This window comes from Brienomyrus brachyistius, chromosome 20 (assembly GCF_023856365.1).
Source record: "Brienomyrus brachyistius isolate T26 chromosome 20, BBRACH_0.4, whole genome shotgun sequence".
Classification (NCBI taxonomy): domain Eukaryota; kingdom Metazoa; phylum Chordata; class Actinopteri; order Osteoglossiformes; family Mormyridae; genus Brienomyrus; species Brienomyrus brachyistius.
The window spans coordinates 12,437,370-12,453,576 of record NC_064552.1 but is presented as its reverse complement, the minus strand read 5'-3'; the positions used below and the strand labels follow the sequence as shown (position 1 = coordinate 12,453,576).

Below are 16,207 nucleotides of genomic sequence, written 5' to 3'. Positions count from 1 at the left end.
TTAACGACGTGTGGAGCACGGCGGCCCTTGGATTCTTGGCTATTACCGAGAGCATCTAATTAGTATCAGGGCCTCATAAATCCAACAAGTTAACAAAGAAGCGTCTAACAGCAAACAAGCACTTTTCATTTAAGGCCGCATATCTTTTGTTCAGGGAGCAGGTCCCACTAGGCCGGGAATTAATCAGCGTTTTAGAATTGCAGAGGTTTCGTTGCGGGTGGCTTTGTTGTGGACGTGCAGGTGCAAGCACTCCAAGCAGCCGCTCGCTTTAATTGCTGTCGCTTGACGGCGGAGTCCCTCACGACAGCAAATGCATTGTCTTGCCAGCGTGCCCCCCCCCCCCCCCCCCCCGCCCCTGTCCCCACTTTGCCATCGAAGTGAGAGAGGTCCTGCATCATCAAGCCCCACAATGGAGACGTTTATGGTGGTACACTGTCGTTTTGGCAGGAAACACAGTGTTCTACACAAAACACCAATATAGGACTTTGTTATTTATTTCTAGGTTAAAATCATATGCAAAAATGTTAAATAAAAATACATATAATAGACACGTAATAATAATCAACTTGTTGAAGATCTGTAATAGATGGAGTGACGTTATGTCCTTCCTGGAGGAGAGTGCTCCCCATGTATATAACGGGGTGGTCTGGCTTGGCATCCTCCACCACCAATCGGTAAAATCTACTGAGGGGACCCCCCCCAGGTAAATATCACAAGCCATGTTGTACTAGCTAAGTGTCAGCCAAGCAAGTGTAATGCGGACTTTAGCCCAGGTTCGGAGAAGTTACCGGAAAGTCTGCCACCCCCAGACAAACCTCGCAGCCACAGCCTGAGTAATTGCTTGAGCAACTAAAGATGGATGATGGAGCTCAGCCCCCCCACCATCACCCCCTCCTTCACAGCCCTGTAATTCCCGAGTCACACCCCACGCAGGCTGGATTCCATAGCCCTCCTCGCTGCCATGGCGACAACCGATGGAGATGGGGACTGCTGGTCCTCCATCACTGAGATACTCCCTCCAGTCCTGTTGGGGGGGGGGGGGGGATGCTCCCAAGAACAAGGGAACCATTACCTGATACTGGACCCAGGGATAGGAATATGTCTGCCAGTTTGAACCTGCCACCCGTCTTGCCACTTGGACAGGGAGGGCACGTGCTGAGAGATTTAAAGCAGGACAGCTCACGCTTGACTGGGGGGATATTCTAGTTATCTCATAACTCCAGACCAAAAAAAAAAAAACAACGACTTTTAAACAGAAGTTTTAAATGTCACTTGACGGATAACATGGCATCATCCTCCGTGGTCAAATTGGACTTGCAGTTCTGAGGCTGCGACTGTTCCAGTTGTTATGTTATATTTCAGTACCAAAGTAGCTAATTGGAACAAAATTGTGGTTGAGGGCTAGTGACGTGGGTCAGGAAATGCAGTAAGTTTATGCTAAAGCTAATCGATGACATTTACCACTGGCACCCACCCTCAGCTGAGCCTGTGGTGTGACGTTCCTAAGCTCAGGCCCTGCTTTCCTTATTGAAAATTAAATAAAGGCAGATTGTTAATGCTGAACTGAATATTAACGCTGCTTTGGAGCAGTAATATTCCAGGGTGTCCAGTTGCCGCATTTGTTTGCGTTCTGTCCATATCGTGAGCTCTGCAATCCCCTGGATGGCAGAAAAAAACGAATCTGTTGCCCCTGCAACATCTTTCAGATGATGGATGACTGCAGGCGTGGCGTTGATGTGCGCTCTCCCCTCGTTAATACATCATTATCTCTCGCGTCCCCCATTAGCCGCCCCGGTGATGACGCCACTCGCAGGGCATTGCATGTGTGGTCTGGGGGGGAACATGGGGTGTTGGTGGCCATGCGGCAGGAGGGAGCAGCACTGTGACTCCACCCACACCGCATATTAATAACAAATTTAATGAAGGTAATGCTAATAATGATGAGGATAACCATAACGATGATATGGATAATGGCAATAACAATTGTAATGATAATAATAGGATTACCATAATAATGACGAGGATAACAATGATAATAGTAAGTATAACGATAAGTATAACAACAATGATGAGGATAACCATAATAACAACGATAACGATAATAATGATGAGACGATAATATAACAATGAGGATAAAGACAATAATAATGAAGCTGGCTCTTTTATATAAAGTGATACATTTTAAGTACCCACAGGCAGTTCAGATTAACTAGTTAGCATAACCTCGTGGTTTTAGTTTGCAATAGGAAACCCATGAGTCTTGGGGAGAATGTGCTGGGTTGGAATCCTCGAGAAGCGAGGTCACAGTGTCGCCCACTGGGCTGCCATATTTTACGATAATTAGCGTGTTTGAGAGCTCATGTGATGCAGGGTGCCTTAATCGGAGGACGGGAACTTCACACCGACCCTTAAGTCTGTTTTCTTAGCATCAGTCTGCCGGCACCAGTGCAGGGGAGCTCAACCGCGGGTTGGGGTCGGAGCGGACCCCGGCGTGAGCGGTGAGGCAGTGATTCCGATTCCTGCCGGGTGGCCTCCCGCATTTCCCAGAAGGCGAGCTTTGTCTCTGCATGGCCGCCTCGCGGGCCTGTGATTTACTGAGCTCTCCTCTGCCGCGACGCCCCACATCCATTCTGCGTCCGTCACAATAAAAGTCCCCTGACGTTTACCTCCGGGGATCCATTTTTATATCGGCTCATCTTCGATAAAAGTGATATTCTCATGTGGCGTTTATCCACAGCTTTGGCGATCATGCTGAGATGCGTGTGACCTTTTTAAAACACTCCTCTTTCCATTTCCGTATTTGTGCGTGTGTTTGTGACCTTGAGAATTTATTTATATATGCATTTGTGTAGTACTCTCTGTATTTTATGTAGATGTTCTGCAGCTGTAAGAGTAATGAATGACCCGCAGTGCATTAGAATTCCCAGATACATTGACAGTATTTGTAATGCAGATTCAGCATTTCATGCACTGATCTCAGAGCCTGAATGCCAATATGGAGTGAGCAGTTTCATCGCTGCCCTGAAACATCTCCGCCTGAGCACTGCTTTGCGTTAAATCGTAGGTGAGAGTCACAGCTTGACCGCACAGCTCTGTTGTGGTGTCTTGCATTCCTGATCTTCACGCCCCACTGTGCGCATTGGCCCTCGGTCCAACCGAGCTCTCTATTAATTTGGCACGACTGAACTGTTGATAATTTATGAATCGCAAGATTAAAGTGACATTAAACAGAGAATCCCGCTTTTTCAAGAGTAAATAGCTGCTGGGAATATTCGTAATGATCAGAAATCATTTCATATTTGTGTAAGGCTGGAGGTCGTGACCTTAAAAGCGAAGTAATCCCACAAGTATGTTTTAGCTGACGGTCTGTTTAACATCCAACGACCGTCCACAGGCTTCTGTTTGCACTTTCTGCTTGTTTGTTTGTTTATTTGTTTGTCTGATGCTCCGTAGGCCCCTGTTTTTCACTGTGTAAACACAGGGATGCCTTTGTTTCCAGCGCTTTGTGATGTAGTGACATAAAGTCCGATGCGCAGCCATTTACAGAAACCCCCATATGGTGTTATTGTGCATTGGTAACATTGTCTCGTGGGTTTCAAACACAAAACGCTTTCCGTTCTTACATAAAACATAGTAACAAGGGATCTGCACCTGCACAGGCATAATTACACCCAGCACATGGTGCTTCAATACGCCGCTGATTGGGGATAGAGTCACTGTTATCAATAGGGCCTTGTTCTCTGCATCGTTGGAAAGTATGTACTGTAACCAGAGGGATTTCGACATGTCTAAAATCTTGGGAGGCCAGAAGTGTCATGCTAAGGTTAAATGGGATGCTGTCCCCGTAAGTCTCTCTACGCGGGTTTATCACTGAAGTTCAGAACTGGAGTGAGTAACTGACGACTCCAGGTAGATGGAACACACGGAGGTTGGCACATCGGAAAAAGCTGGGCAGGGCATTCGGATACACTCGATAACTCCTAATTATGCTAAGCTGATGTCTGCAATGCATTAAAAATTGCATGTGTGTGTGTGTGTGTGTTTCAGGGAGGGGAGGGTGGAGCTGTTCAGTGAACCAGCTGGAGGGCTGAGGAGGGGGTGATATTTGGGATTTCCTGCTAATGTCTAAGGATTTTGTGGTCAGCTGTTGTGGACAAGTGACAGTAAAGGTCTCGCCATGCCGTGGACAAACTCGACGGCCGAAAGCATTGAGAATATCCAAGCATATGGCCCAGGCTGGGGTCTGTATGGGACAAGCTGTACAATATGCAGACTTAGCGTAAAATAAAAGGCTGGTGATTCCCGTTTAGCGCATGCCTGCAGGGTTCCACTACCATTTCAAATGACTGAGTGCATTATTAGTCTTTTGCTTAGTTCAGGCTTTCATCCAAAAATGACTGGCACTTTTGCCCAATTTATAGAGCTAGGTGTTCCATCCAGGAGAATAAGGTTAAGCATCGTTGTCAAGGAAAGGGGGAGACCCCCAGCAAGCTACCGTCTTTTTACAAGGCCTCAGCCTCAACTGCTACGCATACTGCTGTCCGATCAGTTTTAGATTCCACTCGGCACAGCCAACCACAAAGGATTGTCTAAGTCGGTCGTGTGTTCTTGTGACAGCTTCAGCTGTATCCTAGATCCAGAGACCCAGCATTCGCTTTTAGTTGCTTGAGCAGCCACTCAGGTAGTAGCTGGGTGGTTTGTCAGGAGGTGGCACAGGGTTCGAGGGCTGTCCCAAGCCAGACCACATGGACAGCCTTCTCCTTCAGGAAGAGAATTCCGTCATGACAAATGTACCTGTTGTTCTGGATTTTACAGACCTTCAACAAGTTGATTATCATTTATTTGCTATTCCGTATTTTATTATTTTGTTTGACATTTTAGCATATAATTTAATGTTTTTTTTACCATGCTTGTGTTTTTTGCAGACCACTGTGTTTATTGTGTTTTGACGGCCAGTCGGGGACATGGGGTTTGGGGGGGTGGTGGTGGTAATCTGGTAAGCAATGAAAAGCTAGTTAATATCTACTCTGTAGGACTTATGAGTAGTTAGTCTGCTAAGAATCAGTCACGTGACCAGGGGCCTCATGTTTAAAGACTGCGTACGCACGGAAATGTTGCGTAAATCCGTTTCAACGCTCACGTCAAGATGTATAAAAACGAAACTTGGCGTACCGCTACGCACATTCTCATGGCAACTCCAGACACGGGATACACATGTTTCTGCTCAGTTTTGTAAACGGACGGCACCCAGTGGTAAGTCATTGGTACTGCGGTTTCCCTTTTTAAACTCATAATCATGACGCTGATTTTATCCAATACACTGACATTAATTGTATGTTGTTTACAAATGTACGACACCTGATTTTTTTTTATCAATTTGTAATAATATTATGGTGCAAAAAATGACCAAACTATTACAACTACCATGGCAGCTGTTGCGTTATTGGAAGACGTAGCTTATGGAAGAATTAGAAGAGAGCGCGTATTCAGGGAATCATTTCTTGGCCCATGATGATGACTGGCTTCTAAGTCAGATTTCCAAGAGCAATTTTGGAGCTGTGTGCTGAACAGGGGCCAGTATTACAAAGGCAGATGATGAGGAATTGCTCTATACTGCACCTGTCCCTTTACAAGTTCTGTCCACTCTCAGGTTCTTAGCCACAGGTGCTTTTCAGCGAGAACTTGCGGACCGATTGGGTATTTCTCAGTCAACACCAAGTCGCGCCATGCCAGCTGTATGGGACGGCATAATCCGCTTGTCACCCAGATATATAAAATTTCCTTACACTGTGGTTGAACAGGCAAACATTAAAGCACAATTTTCAGTGATGTCTGGTTTTCCCAGTGTAGTCGGAGCCATTGACTGGACACACATTGCTATGAATGCACTTTCAGACAACAAATTTTCTTATGTAAATAGAAAGTGCTTTCACTCTATTAATGTACAAATTATGTGCGATTCGAACATGCGTCTCATTAATGTTGTGGCTAGATGGCCTGACTCAACCCATGATTCGTTCATTCTCAGAAACAGTAGTGATGGGGAGTGACTGTGGGCTTGTTCATGTATGTAAAATTTCACGCTAATTGGGATTTATAAAGGGAATGTGCGTAGATCTGTGCTTATGCACATTTTTGTACATCTGGATTTTTTCTTGCGTACGCACTAGTTCTGTCCGTATGCCATGTTTTAGTGTGAATTCTACGCACGTCGTTATACATGAGGCCCCAGGTTCTTTATTCCCTGCTCCCTGGGAGAGAGCGAAAACACGGATTGCCTGCGTGTCCCCAAGGACCAGACTGGGACAAACACTGCTCTAAATTACTCGTAGCATGTGCTTATGTTGGGGTCTGGCATCCCGTCCAGGATGTCCTCTGCCTGGAATGGTCTTCTGGGAGAGGCTCCAGGCCCATTGTGATCCTTCAATAGATAAGTGGTTATGAAAAATGGCCATACCAATGTTTACCAAGACATACCAATGTTTCCTACATTTCAGTGCCCCACTATCATGCACCTTATAGGTAATGGAGCACAATTGTGCCAATACTCATGGCATTCAGGTAGATCAGAAAACGCAACTACAAACCTCAGAATACACTGATGTAATAAAACTAAATGAATTAAATAGAATGATAAAAAGAGTCTCAACATCTTAAAGTTGCATATTCATTTTCCAATCTTTTTAATGGAAAAATTACGTTAATAGACTTTCTACAAATCATTTAACTTCTCTCTTGCTCAAAATAGCAATTTTGTCATTCTGCAATGATTTATGTTTACAAGCCGAGCAGCAGCTAATTAAACGTGCTGAAGTTTGGCTCTGAACGTTGCGGCTGGGTTCCTTGCAACAAAAAAATGTAGAAATGGGCTTCGCTCCTTCTTTCTACTAACCTGCTTGGGAAACTCTTCCCCTCATACCGCTGGCTTTTTTTTTTTGTTTCCTTAATTAAGAAATTGACAAATATCGCGGTTTGTTTGAAGAGTCCATCCGTTTCGTCTCTCCCCAGCATTGGGGTAAACATGGCCGACATGCTACAATAACTGCTTGCTGTTCTTTCTTCCTTGTTACCTGGATCACCGGTTTAAGGGGCTGAAATCCGGGCCGATTTCCGAAGCACTCAGCAGTGCGTGAGTATCGTCTAGACCAGGGGTGGGCAATTTTATCCACAATGGGTTGGTGTGTATACGGGTTTTTTGGGGTAACCTTTAGCTCAGTTGTTCAAACCCAGGTCTGAGGACATTTCAGCCAATCAGTCCTCTAATTAGTAATCTAGTTTCAGCGAAAACCCGCACACACACCGGCCATTTGCGGGTAAGATTGGCCACCCCTGGTCTAGACAAAAGATTAGATGCAAATACAGCTGAGGGTCCCTTAAAATAAGAGGCGAGGGCTTATGCTGTGGCTCCCAGGTGGTGCTGTTGGAGGTGAACCTGGGATATAGAGGATCCTCCCGGTCAGTCTGTGCCTCTCCAGCTGTCAGTTTGACAGGGTGTTCATTCACTTTTCCATCGTTGTGCCCACAAACAGTTGCCCTCTTGGGACACAAGAGGTCCGGCCCAAACAATGGCGGCAAGTCGATCCGTGGAGACGCGCAAACAGAGAGGGGCTTTTAATTTAAACATGGTGCAAATTAAAACTCAATTGGCCTTAAGAAATAATGAGCCAGGCGCCTATCAATCCTTCCTGTCCAAGTCTGTCATCCGGCGAGACGATCTGGGCGTCACCCAACACCGTCTGTTTTCTCCCTCATTGTCCTTTGTTTCCAGTTACTTCCGGGGTGTACATCTCATACGCTTTTAAATGCAGCGCTTGGATAATTTTAACTTTCGATTAAATTATTCCGTCTGAGTGATTCTTAGATAATGAGCGAAACGAACGTGGCGAGCGACCTCCACTCCTCAGAATGGGGATGCCAGTAGGCCGTTGTTAATGCCTTAATGCGACTTACGTGGCAAGTGCAAAGTTCCTTCTAAGCGGGTTTATGAGGTGAGGCTGGCAATCAGTGTACTGCAATTACAGCCCAATTATCTACAGGTGTTTAAAATACAGTGCAGGCCCGGCACACAAAGGCAGCACCGCGTGAAGTGACTCTATTTCTGGGAATTGCTTTGGTCTATGATGCATGGTGGTGATCGATGGAAGGGCCTTGCATTTCATACCATTCACCCTGTAGATATGTGGCAGGGTGTTGATTGGACTCAAACATAGACCAGTCAGAGGTCTGCTAGTTCCTAATGTTCCATAGACGCATACAATAAATGTCACTAATCTTTGAAAATGGTTATTGAAATGATTAAGGCAGTGACCTAGAACGTATAACACAGGACTGCAGAGAAGAACTTTAAAACAATAGATATAGTATAATATGTACAGTGACTAAGGATAAAGAAAGCATGTAGAATAATAATAAAGGATGGTATGTACAATAATGATAAAAGATTATAGCATAAAGGAGTGTAATGATAAAGGATGGCATCTAACATTGTGAGAAAGCCCTGTCTGTGGCACAAGAATGATACAGGACAATATGTAAAGTTACGATAAAGGCATGTATGTAGCAGATTAGCATATAGCATAATGAAAGAGGGTGTCTACGAGAAAATCTAGCATCATGATAAAGGAGTGTCCATAACATAACGGAGCATAAGAATAAAGAATAGCATATTGCATTATGATAATGGGGTGTTTATCACATAAAGGAGCATAAGGATAAAGGATAGCATCTAGCATCATGATAAAGGAGTGTCTATAACATAAAGGAGCATAAGGATAAAGGATAGCATCTAGCATCATGATAAAGGAGTGTCTATAACATAAAGGAGCATAAGGATAAAGGACAGCATCTAGCATTATGATAAAGGAGTGTCTATAACATGAAGGAGCATAAGGATAAAGGACAGCATCTAGCATTATGATAAAGGAGTGTCTATAACATAAAGGAGCATAAGGATAAAGGACAGCATCTAGCATTATGATAAAAGAGTGTCTATAACATAAAGGAGCACAAGGATAAAGGACAGCATCTAGCATTATGATAAAGGAGTGTCTATAACATAAAGGAGCATAAGGATAAAGGACAGCATCTAGCATTATGATAAAGCAGTGTCTATAACATGAAGGAGCATAAGGATAAAGGACAGCATCTAGCATTATGATAAAGCAGTGTCTATAACATAAAGGAGCATAAGGATAAAGGACAGCATCTAGCATTATGATAAAGGAGTGTCTATAACATAAAGGAGCATAAGGATAAAGGACAGCATCTAGCATTATGATAAAGGAGTGTCTATAACATAAAGGAGCATAAGGATAAAGGACAGCATCTAGCATTATGATAAAGCAGTGTCTATAACATAAAGGAGCATAAGGATAAAGGACAGCATCTAGCATTATGATAAAGGAGTGTCTATAACATGAAGGAGCATAAGGATAAAGGACAGCATCTAGCATTATGATAAAGGAGTGTTTAGAACTAAAAAGAGCATAAAGATAAAAGATAACATGCAGTATTATGATAAAGTACCATTTGTAATGCAAAGGTTATGACTAAAATATTGCTGTCAAGATTAGTCCTGCTTTTCTACCCATGAAAAACTGCTTCTGTTCCAACATGCAATTATATAAATTGGTTAGTGTCAACATGTTTTAAAAATTAGTAAACACATACTGTACATTATCGTCCTTTTTTTTATGTAGTGCGAGGCACATACACCCGACATCCTATGTATCATTAATGAGGGGCATTTTTTTGGGAGTGAAATATGACAGGTAGCTATGAAACTGCCCCCAATTCTGCATTGAGAGTTTCGCTGTACACTGATAATGGAATGAGGGCAATTAGGGGTTCTCAGCGTCAATGCCCATCCCTCCCCCCCTTCACACATGCTGGCTATGCAGCTATCCAGTGAAGGCACTTTCTTTATGAAACCTGTCCACGGCACATGAGGAACCACGCTAAAGCCGTCTTATCCTCAGAAGTCCGTCTTAAAAGGTGGAGATAATAGGCTTCGTATTTGGAACGAGATAAGATGTTTGAACCAAGGCAACCTGTGGGCTGCGATAGCAGGTTTTCCAAAGAAATACTGTTTGATTTCTTGAGAACGATGAAAAGGATAAAGAGAGGTGGCTGGTGCAGTGGTTGACACTGTTGACTCTGGGAAGAGGGTTCGAACCTCCGTCTCAGGTCTACGTGTGTGAAGTTTGCATGTTCTCCCCATGTTGTTGTTTGGTTTCTGTTGGGTTCTCTATGTAGCACAAGCATGGATAAAAAGGATGAGTGAGGTTCATCTATAACTGATCCCGATGTTTTGTGAACATGAATATCATTCGATGTATTTCCTGTATCATGATATGACTGACATTGCAGTCGACCAATCAGACATAAGCTCACCGCATGACACCCAGTCCGCCTTCTTCCTCTGTTGTTTTTCCAGCCTGCGAGTTGATGACCCAGGGAATCCTGGCGCTGGTGACATCGACGGGCTGCGCGTCGGCCAGTGCACTGCAGTCCCTCACCGACGCCATGCACATTCCGCACCTCTTTGTGCAGCGGCACCGCGACGGCTCTCCACGCACGGCCTGCCAGCTGAACCCCAGCCCCGATGGCGAGCGCTACACACTGGCCGCCCGGCCGCCCGTGCGCCTCAACGATGTCACTCTTCAGCTGGTCGCCGAGCTGCGCTGGCAGAAGTTCGTCGTCTTCTATGACAGCGAGTATGGTGCGTACTTGAACAACCCCACCCCTGACCCTGCCCCACCATTACCCCGCCCTACATCCCACCCCTGACCCCGCCCTACATCCCGCTCCTGACCCTGCCCCCCCACACCCCACCGCACCCTACATCCAGCCCCTGCCCCACCTCTAACCCCACCCGTAAGCCCGCCCTACATTCCACCCCTGGTCCCCTACTAATGGGTTTTGAACAGCTGACACTGGCTTTGTCTGGAATTTAGAAAGTTATTTACTATTGGAAGTTATTTACTGATGGGAATCTGCATAATACACTAGAAACAAAGATCATTCATACCTTTCTGTTCAAAAAGGTGTCTAGGACACTTCCTCAACTGGCGGGTTCAGAAACTTAATGGGATGCATTAAGTGACACTAAGGTCAGGAGCAGCAAAACGTTTTTGCCATGTTTCTATGGTAACTATGGTAATTATTAACGGGTGCTAATATTTTAAGGATTCGAGTGCTTAATTTTGCCAACGCATGTTTGTCTTAATCCAGATGTTGACATGGAATTTATTCCTTACTGATTTTCTCTAAACACAGGGAGTTATGTGGTAGGTGCATTCCTACATTAATGGGGAAATATTACCTCGCATGCAGTATTAAATCTCTGTGGATTCATCTGCTCCTTTTCCGTACCATTATTTATTGTTATTTTTCGTAACTGTGCAGTTTTTGGTTTCAGTACAATTCAGGTTCAGTAGAAATACCAGGGTTTGGGGTATAGAGTTGATTACCAAAGGTTTGTGACAATATTTATATCAATTTGCTACAACCAATAGTATGTGATGTTTAGATGGGCGATTCTAAGATTTTATAAGGTGGGGGGGCACAAGAGGGATCATAATTCATACAGAGGGGCCAACCTTATCATTAGCCAATGATATGTTTCGACTTGGGGAGTGATAGGGGTGGGCACACTTCGGTGGCCAATCAGCTTTCAGCCATGTGGCCCCGCCCCTGTTTTCACCCCGGTCCATAGACTACTCCATTACGGTCTGGCTTTCATCATTCTCTCCATAGTGTTCATTTCTCCTTGGTTTAAAAGCCTTTCTCTTCCACTCCTCATCTCAATAGATTTTCCACTGTTTACATCCACTTACAAGGGAAATGTGTGCATTAACACCACCTAGTTATAGAGATTAGCGTAAGTGTTAGCGACCTTTTGGGCTAAATTAAGGACAGTGAAAGGTTCGGTTGGGGATGCTGAGGAAAATTCCCAGATTTTTTTATCTATTATTGTCATCATCTTGACAGGCTGAGGTTTGGTCAGCGTCGCCCCCACTGAAGGCGGGTGTCACAGGAGGTTCTTTTCAGGCCGGCTTTAGCGTTCAGTTTAGCATAATAGGGTTCTGACATAATAGCACGCTGGCGAGGAGCATAACCGGATGGCAACATGGGCGGATCAAAGAGGGAAATTTGGCTGCGGTGTGCGGGATGAAGGATTGTGAAAGCTGCTCGCTGTGGCATGAAAGCACCTTTCTGTGTGAGAGAGCGTTCGTTTACGCCAGCGTACACATTTGGGGGGGGAATAAAATGTATTGGATTCTGAAAGAAATAAAACAGGAGGCCGCTATTTATGCATAGTTTGAAAGTATGCTGCACTGGGCGGTACTTTTAACAATTTTTATGATGGTGGACTTTTTGTCTGTTAAAATTGATGCACTGGATGTTGGGCAGAAATGATTTTGAAATGGCACCATCATGAATGGATTGGGTCGCACTCCCAAAGCGAAACATGTGCGCGGCATTTTTCTTATTTTTTCATTTACCCGAATAGTGACTTGAATGGAGACTTTCAGTAAGAATGTACAGTAGTGCAGCCTGCACTGCGTCTCACAGAGACGCGTGCTGATTCCTGCGACGTCCCGGGCTTTTGGTGGGTTCGTGAACCCCTCACGGAGCATGGGGTCTGAGCCATCCATCTTCTGGCTCTTTACCCAGTATGGAGCCTGGCGTCGATCCCAGGAAGCACAGGGGACACGGCAGGGGAGCACCCTGGACAGGGAGCGAGTGCATGCAGTTTCGTTTGCTTTATAAATAAAGTTTTACTGGGTATAAAGATAAATACGCATCCATCTGTTTTCCATACCTGATGAAAGGAGGTAGTGAGCCTGGAGCCTGGAGCGAGACACTCCGGACAGAATACCCATCCATCACATCCCACACATACACTCGCCGAGGGGAATTCACAAACCCCAACCCACAAGTCTGAAGGAGGAAGGTTGCACAAACAGAAGAAGCATATGAGCACCACCGACACACGAAGAGTCGGGACGGGACCCGATCCCACAGTCCTGGAGGCGTCGGCCCTTGTGGCAGCAGTAGATAAGAAGAAGCCCTGCATCGCTGTCATGGTCAAAGTCATCCTGCTTAATAAAATTTGTGGTTCCTGGATGTTTACTTGTGGGACCCCTAGCAGCTGCTCATTAGTCGTTGGGGGTGGGCGGGGCCACACAGCGTATGCTCCTGCCTAAACCCGGTGCCCCCCACGCGGGCTCGCGTTTGCCTGTGTTCCTCCCGACACCCTGGGTCCACCAACCAGACGGACCGGCGTAAGGATGAATGGACATTCCTGTCGGGGAAGTGCAATTGAAATTGAAATTAAATCGAAACTGTGGACACTAGCGGGTGATTCCTCTGTAATTAACAGCTTGCCGGACGACTGGGAGGAGCGTTTGCTGGCTTGGCAGGAGAGCTGCTGGAACTGCAGTGTAAACCGCAAACTGGTCTAAGTGGCATGTCGCTGTCCTGAAAAGGACTCGGGACGGGCCTGGGCCATTTCCCGCCGCAAACGGCACCCCACCACCCGGCCTTTCCCTCTTTCATTTGACTTTCTCTCCTGATGAGCCAAAGCAATAAAATGTTCGTGTAGAAAAGGGGACATTTATTCAAATTAAGGCCTTTGTCTGTCTTCAGCGGCAGCAGATGGGTGCTGGTGTCTGGGGCCTGGATTCCGGCTCTGCGGTCTGTGACAGCTGAACGATGATGATTAAGGAGCCCAGCAGCCTCGCCTTTCGGCCCCCACCCCCATCCCATCCTTGCCCGTCCTTTCCGCTCTCATCCTCCACCCCCCGTCTCTTTAGTTTGTGAAAGTGAGTGCTAACATGAGTTTGCTGTACTGCCACAAGAGTTATAAATTCCAGCTCTCCCATTGAGGGTCTTTGAGGGAATTCCTTCTGCCTCTACAGATATTGCCATTTATTCAGTGGCTTTTATCCAAAGTAATCAATAGCTCTGCACCCTGGCCAGGGCCACAGCAGGGGCATGGATACCCTGGCAGATTCAGGGGGCCCAGCACTTTACAGGGGCCACAGCAGGGGCATGGATACCCTGGCAGATTCAGGGGGCCCAGCACTTTACAGGGGCCACAGCAGGGGCATGGATACCCTGGCAGATTCAGGGGGCCCAGCACTTTACAGGGGCCACAGCAGGGGCATGGATACCCTGGCAGATTCAGGGGGCCCAGCACTTTACAGGGGCCACAGCAGGGGCATGGATACCCTGGCAGATTCAGGGGGCCCAGCACTTTACAGGGGCCACAGCAGGGGCATGAGTACCCTGGTAGATTCAGGGGGCCCAGCACTTTACAGGGGCCACAGCAGGGGCATGGATACCCTGGCAGATTCAGGGGGCCCAGCACTTTACAGGGGCCACAGCAGGGGCATGGATACCCTGGCAGATTCAGGGGGCCCAGCACTTTACAGGGGCCACAGCAGGGGCATGGATACCCTGGCAGATTCAGGGGGCCCAGCACTTTACTGGGGCCACAGCAGGGGCATGGATACCCTGGCAGATTCAGGGGGCCCAGCACTTTACAGGGGCCACAGCAGGGGCATGGATACCCTGGCAGATTCAGGGGGCCCAGCACTTTACAGGGGCCACAGCAGGGGCATGGATACCCTGGCAGATTCAGGAGGCCCAGCACTTTAGAGGGGCCACAGCATGGGCATGTATACCCTTGCAGATTCAGGGGGCCGTCAGGGGGTTGGTGTCCCGTAGATTTCAAGTGGCAACCCTAACGTCGGGGGGGGGGGGGGGGGGGGCAGGTGATATTTTATCTGGGGGCCAGAATGTCTAGCTACGCCCCGGCGCCCGCCCATGTAGCAAAGCATTCTAGGCTAAGCGCTGTTATTAAGGACAGGGCACATTGGTGACCTTCAAGGAAGCCTGACAGACTGATAGCTACTAACTCTTTATCTGCTCCAGGAGGCGCTGAGTCCGGCTTCCCGCATCTTCCCTGTGTTTCCCGGCGGTCGGCCCATTTTTTGGTGCAGCGCTTGGTGACCATGGTAATAAACCGCACCGCTGTCCTCCCCCAGGAACATGCTAGACACCAAAATCGAATCTTTTTCAGTTCAAACCTTCGTAAAAGACGTCCGAGTCGCTGGACGCTTCCCAGCTCTCACTAGTCAGCGTTGGAATTGGCAGCTTATCTGTCTCTCTCAGCTCCAAAGAAACTTTTCGAATGCAGGCCCACACGCGCTGCGAAGACGCTCTCGGCTGTTCAGAAGGGATGTCGCTGCATACAGAAGCCCTGATGGGGGGGGCACGGGAACGGATGCCCCTAACGGAGTCCTTTATTCCTGGCACGTGCACGGTGCCGCGCTTGTGAGTCCGCTCACACGGTCTGAGAGCGAGGGGCTTAAACTTGGTGCCGTTGCCTGTGGGGTGCTGTGGTGTGGGGTGTTAGGGCAGTAACGGTGAGAGCCGGGACTCCCCCAGAAAAGCAGCATATCCCTGATAAGACGCTCTGATGATGCACAAGAGAAGCTTCAAACAGCTGACCTGGGGGGACTGATTCGATACGCAGGTAGATGGGATGTAGCCACGCTGGAGCTCAGCCCTGGGGGGCCGGAACTCGGCTGCGATACCGCTTTCCCTCCATTGCCTTCGGGCATTTTCTCCCCTCCCCCTTTGGCCCATAGCGAAAATTAGAATATATATGTTATGGTAAGTAAAATTTTTTTAATTTTTAACTTTAAAAATATTGTAGTTCTGCGAGTGGGTTGTATAAATTACACTTCACGTGCCAAGGCATAAACAGCGAGGCTTTGCTGAGGAAGGCTCAGTACCAGCGTATCCATGCTTTATCCAATCTCAATAGACCCCCCCCCCCCATCCCACCCCCGCAGGCAATCTGAGGACGCATGCATTTCCTGGGCAAATTGCAGCCCAGTTTGCAAGCGCATCATCATCGGGATGTAATCTCTGCGGTGGAGAATTTGCGTAATACTTTGTGATAAAGCATTGCAGGTGTTGGGAGAGCAGGCCTCCAGCCCCCTTGGCTTCTCCCGCTTCCCGAGAGAGCGATAGGGAGGTTCGTCAGTGTTCCATGTCTGTGAGGGATTTCAACGTGGCTCACGGTGATCTGATTTTTCACACACAAAAACTGGTGGGGGGATGGAAGAGCTTGAGAACGTATAGAGCACCCGCCCCCGACCAACGGAAAGAGCACTGACACCCCCAGCAG

At 47.1% G+C, this 16,207-nt stretch overlaps 1 protein-coding gene across 2 annotated transcripts in view; it reads left to right on the top strand.

Annotated features, from left to right (window-relative positions):
* The window catches only part of grid1b (glutamate receptor, ionotropic, delta 1b), a 248,834-nt gene that overhangs the window by 106,909 nt on the left and 125,718 nt on the right, over nucleotides 1-16,207 (top strand). For both annotated transcript variants that reach the window (XM_048986745.1, XM_048986746.1), the window contains exon 3: nucleotides 10,436-10,720. In XM_048986745.1, coding sequence (XP_048842702.1) covers nucleotides 10,436-10,720 — 285 coding nt within the window. The remainder of the gene's footprint in view (nucleotides 1-10,435; nucleotides 10,721-16,207) is intronic.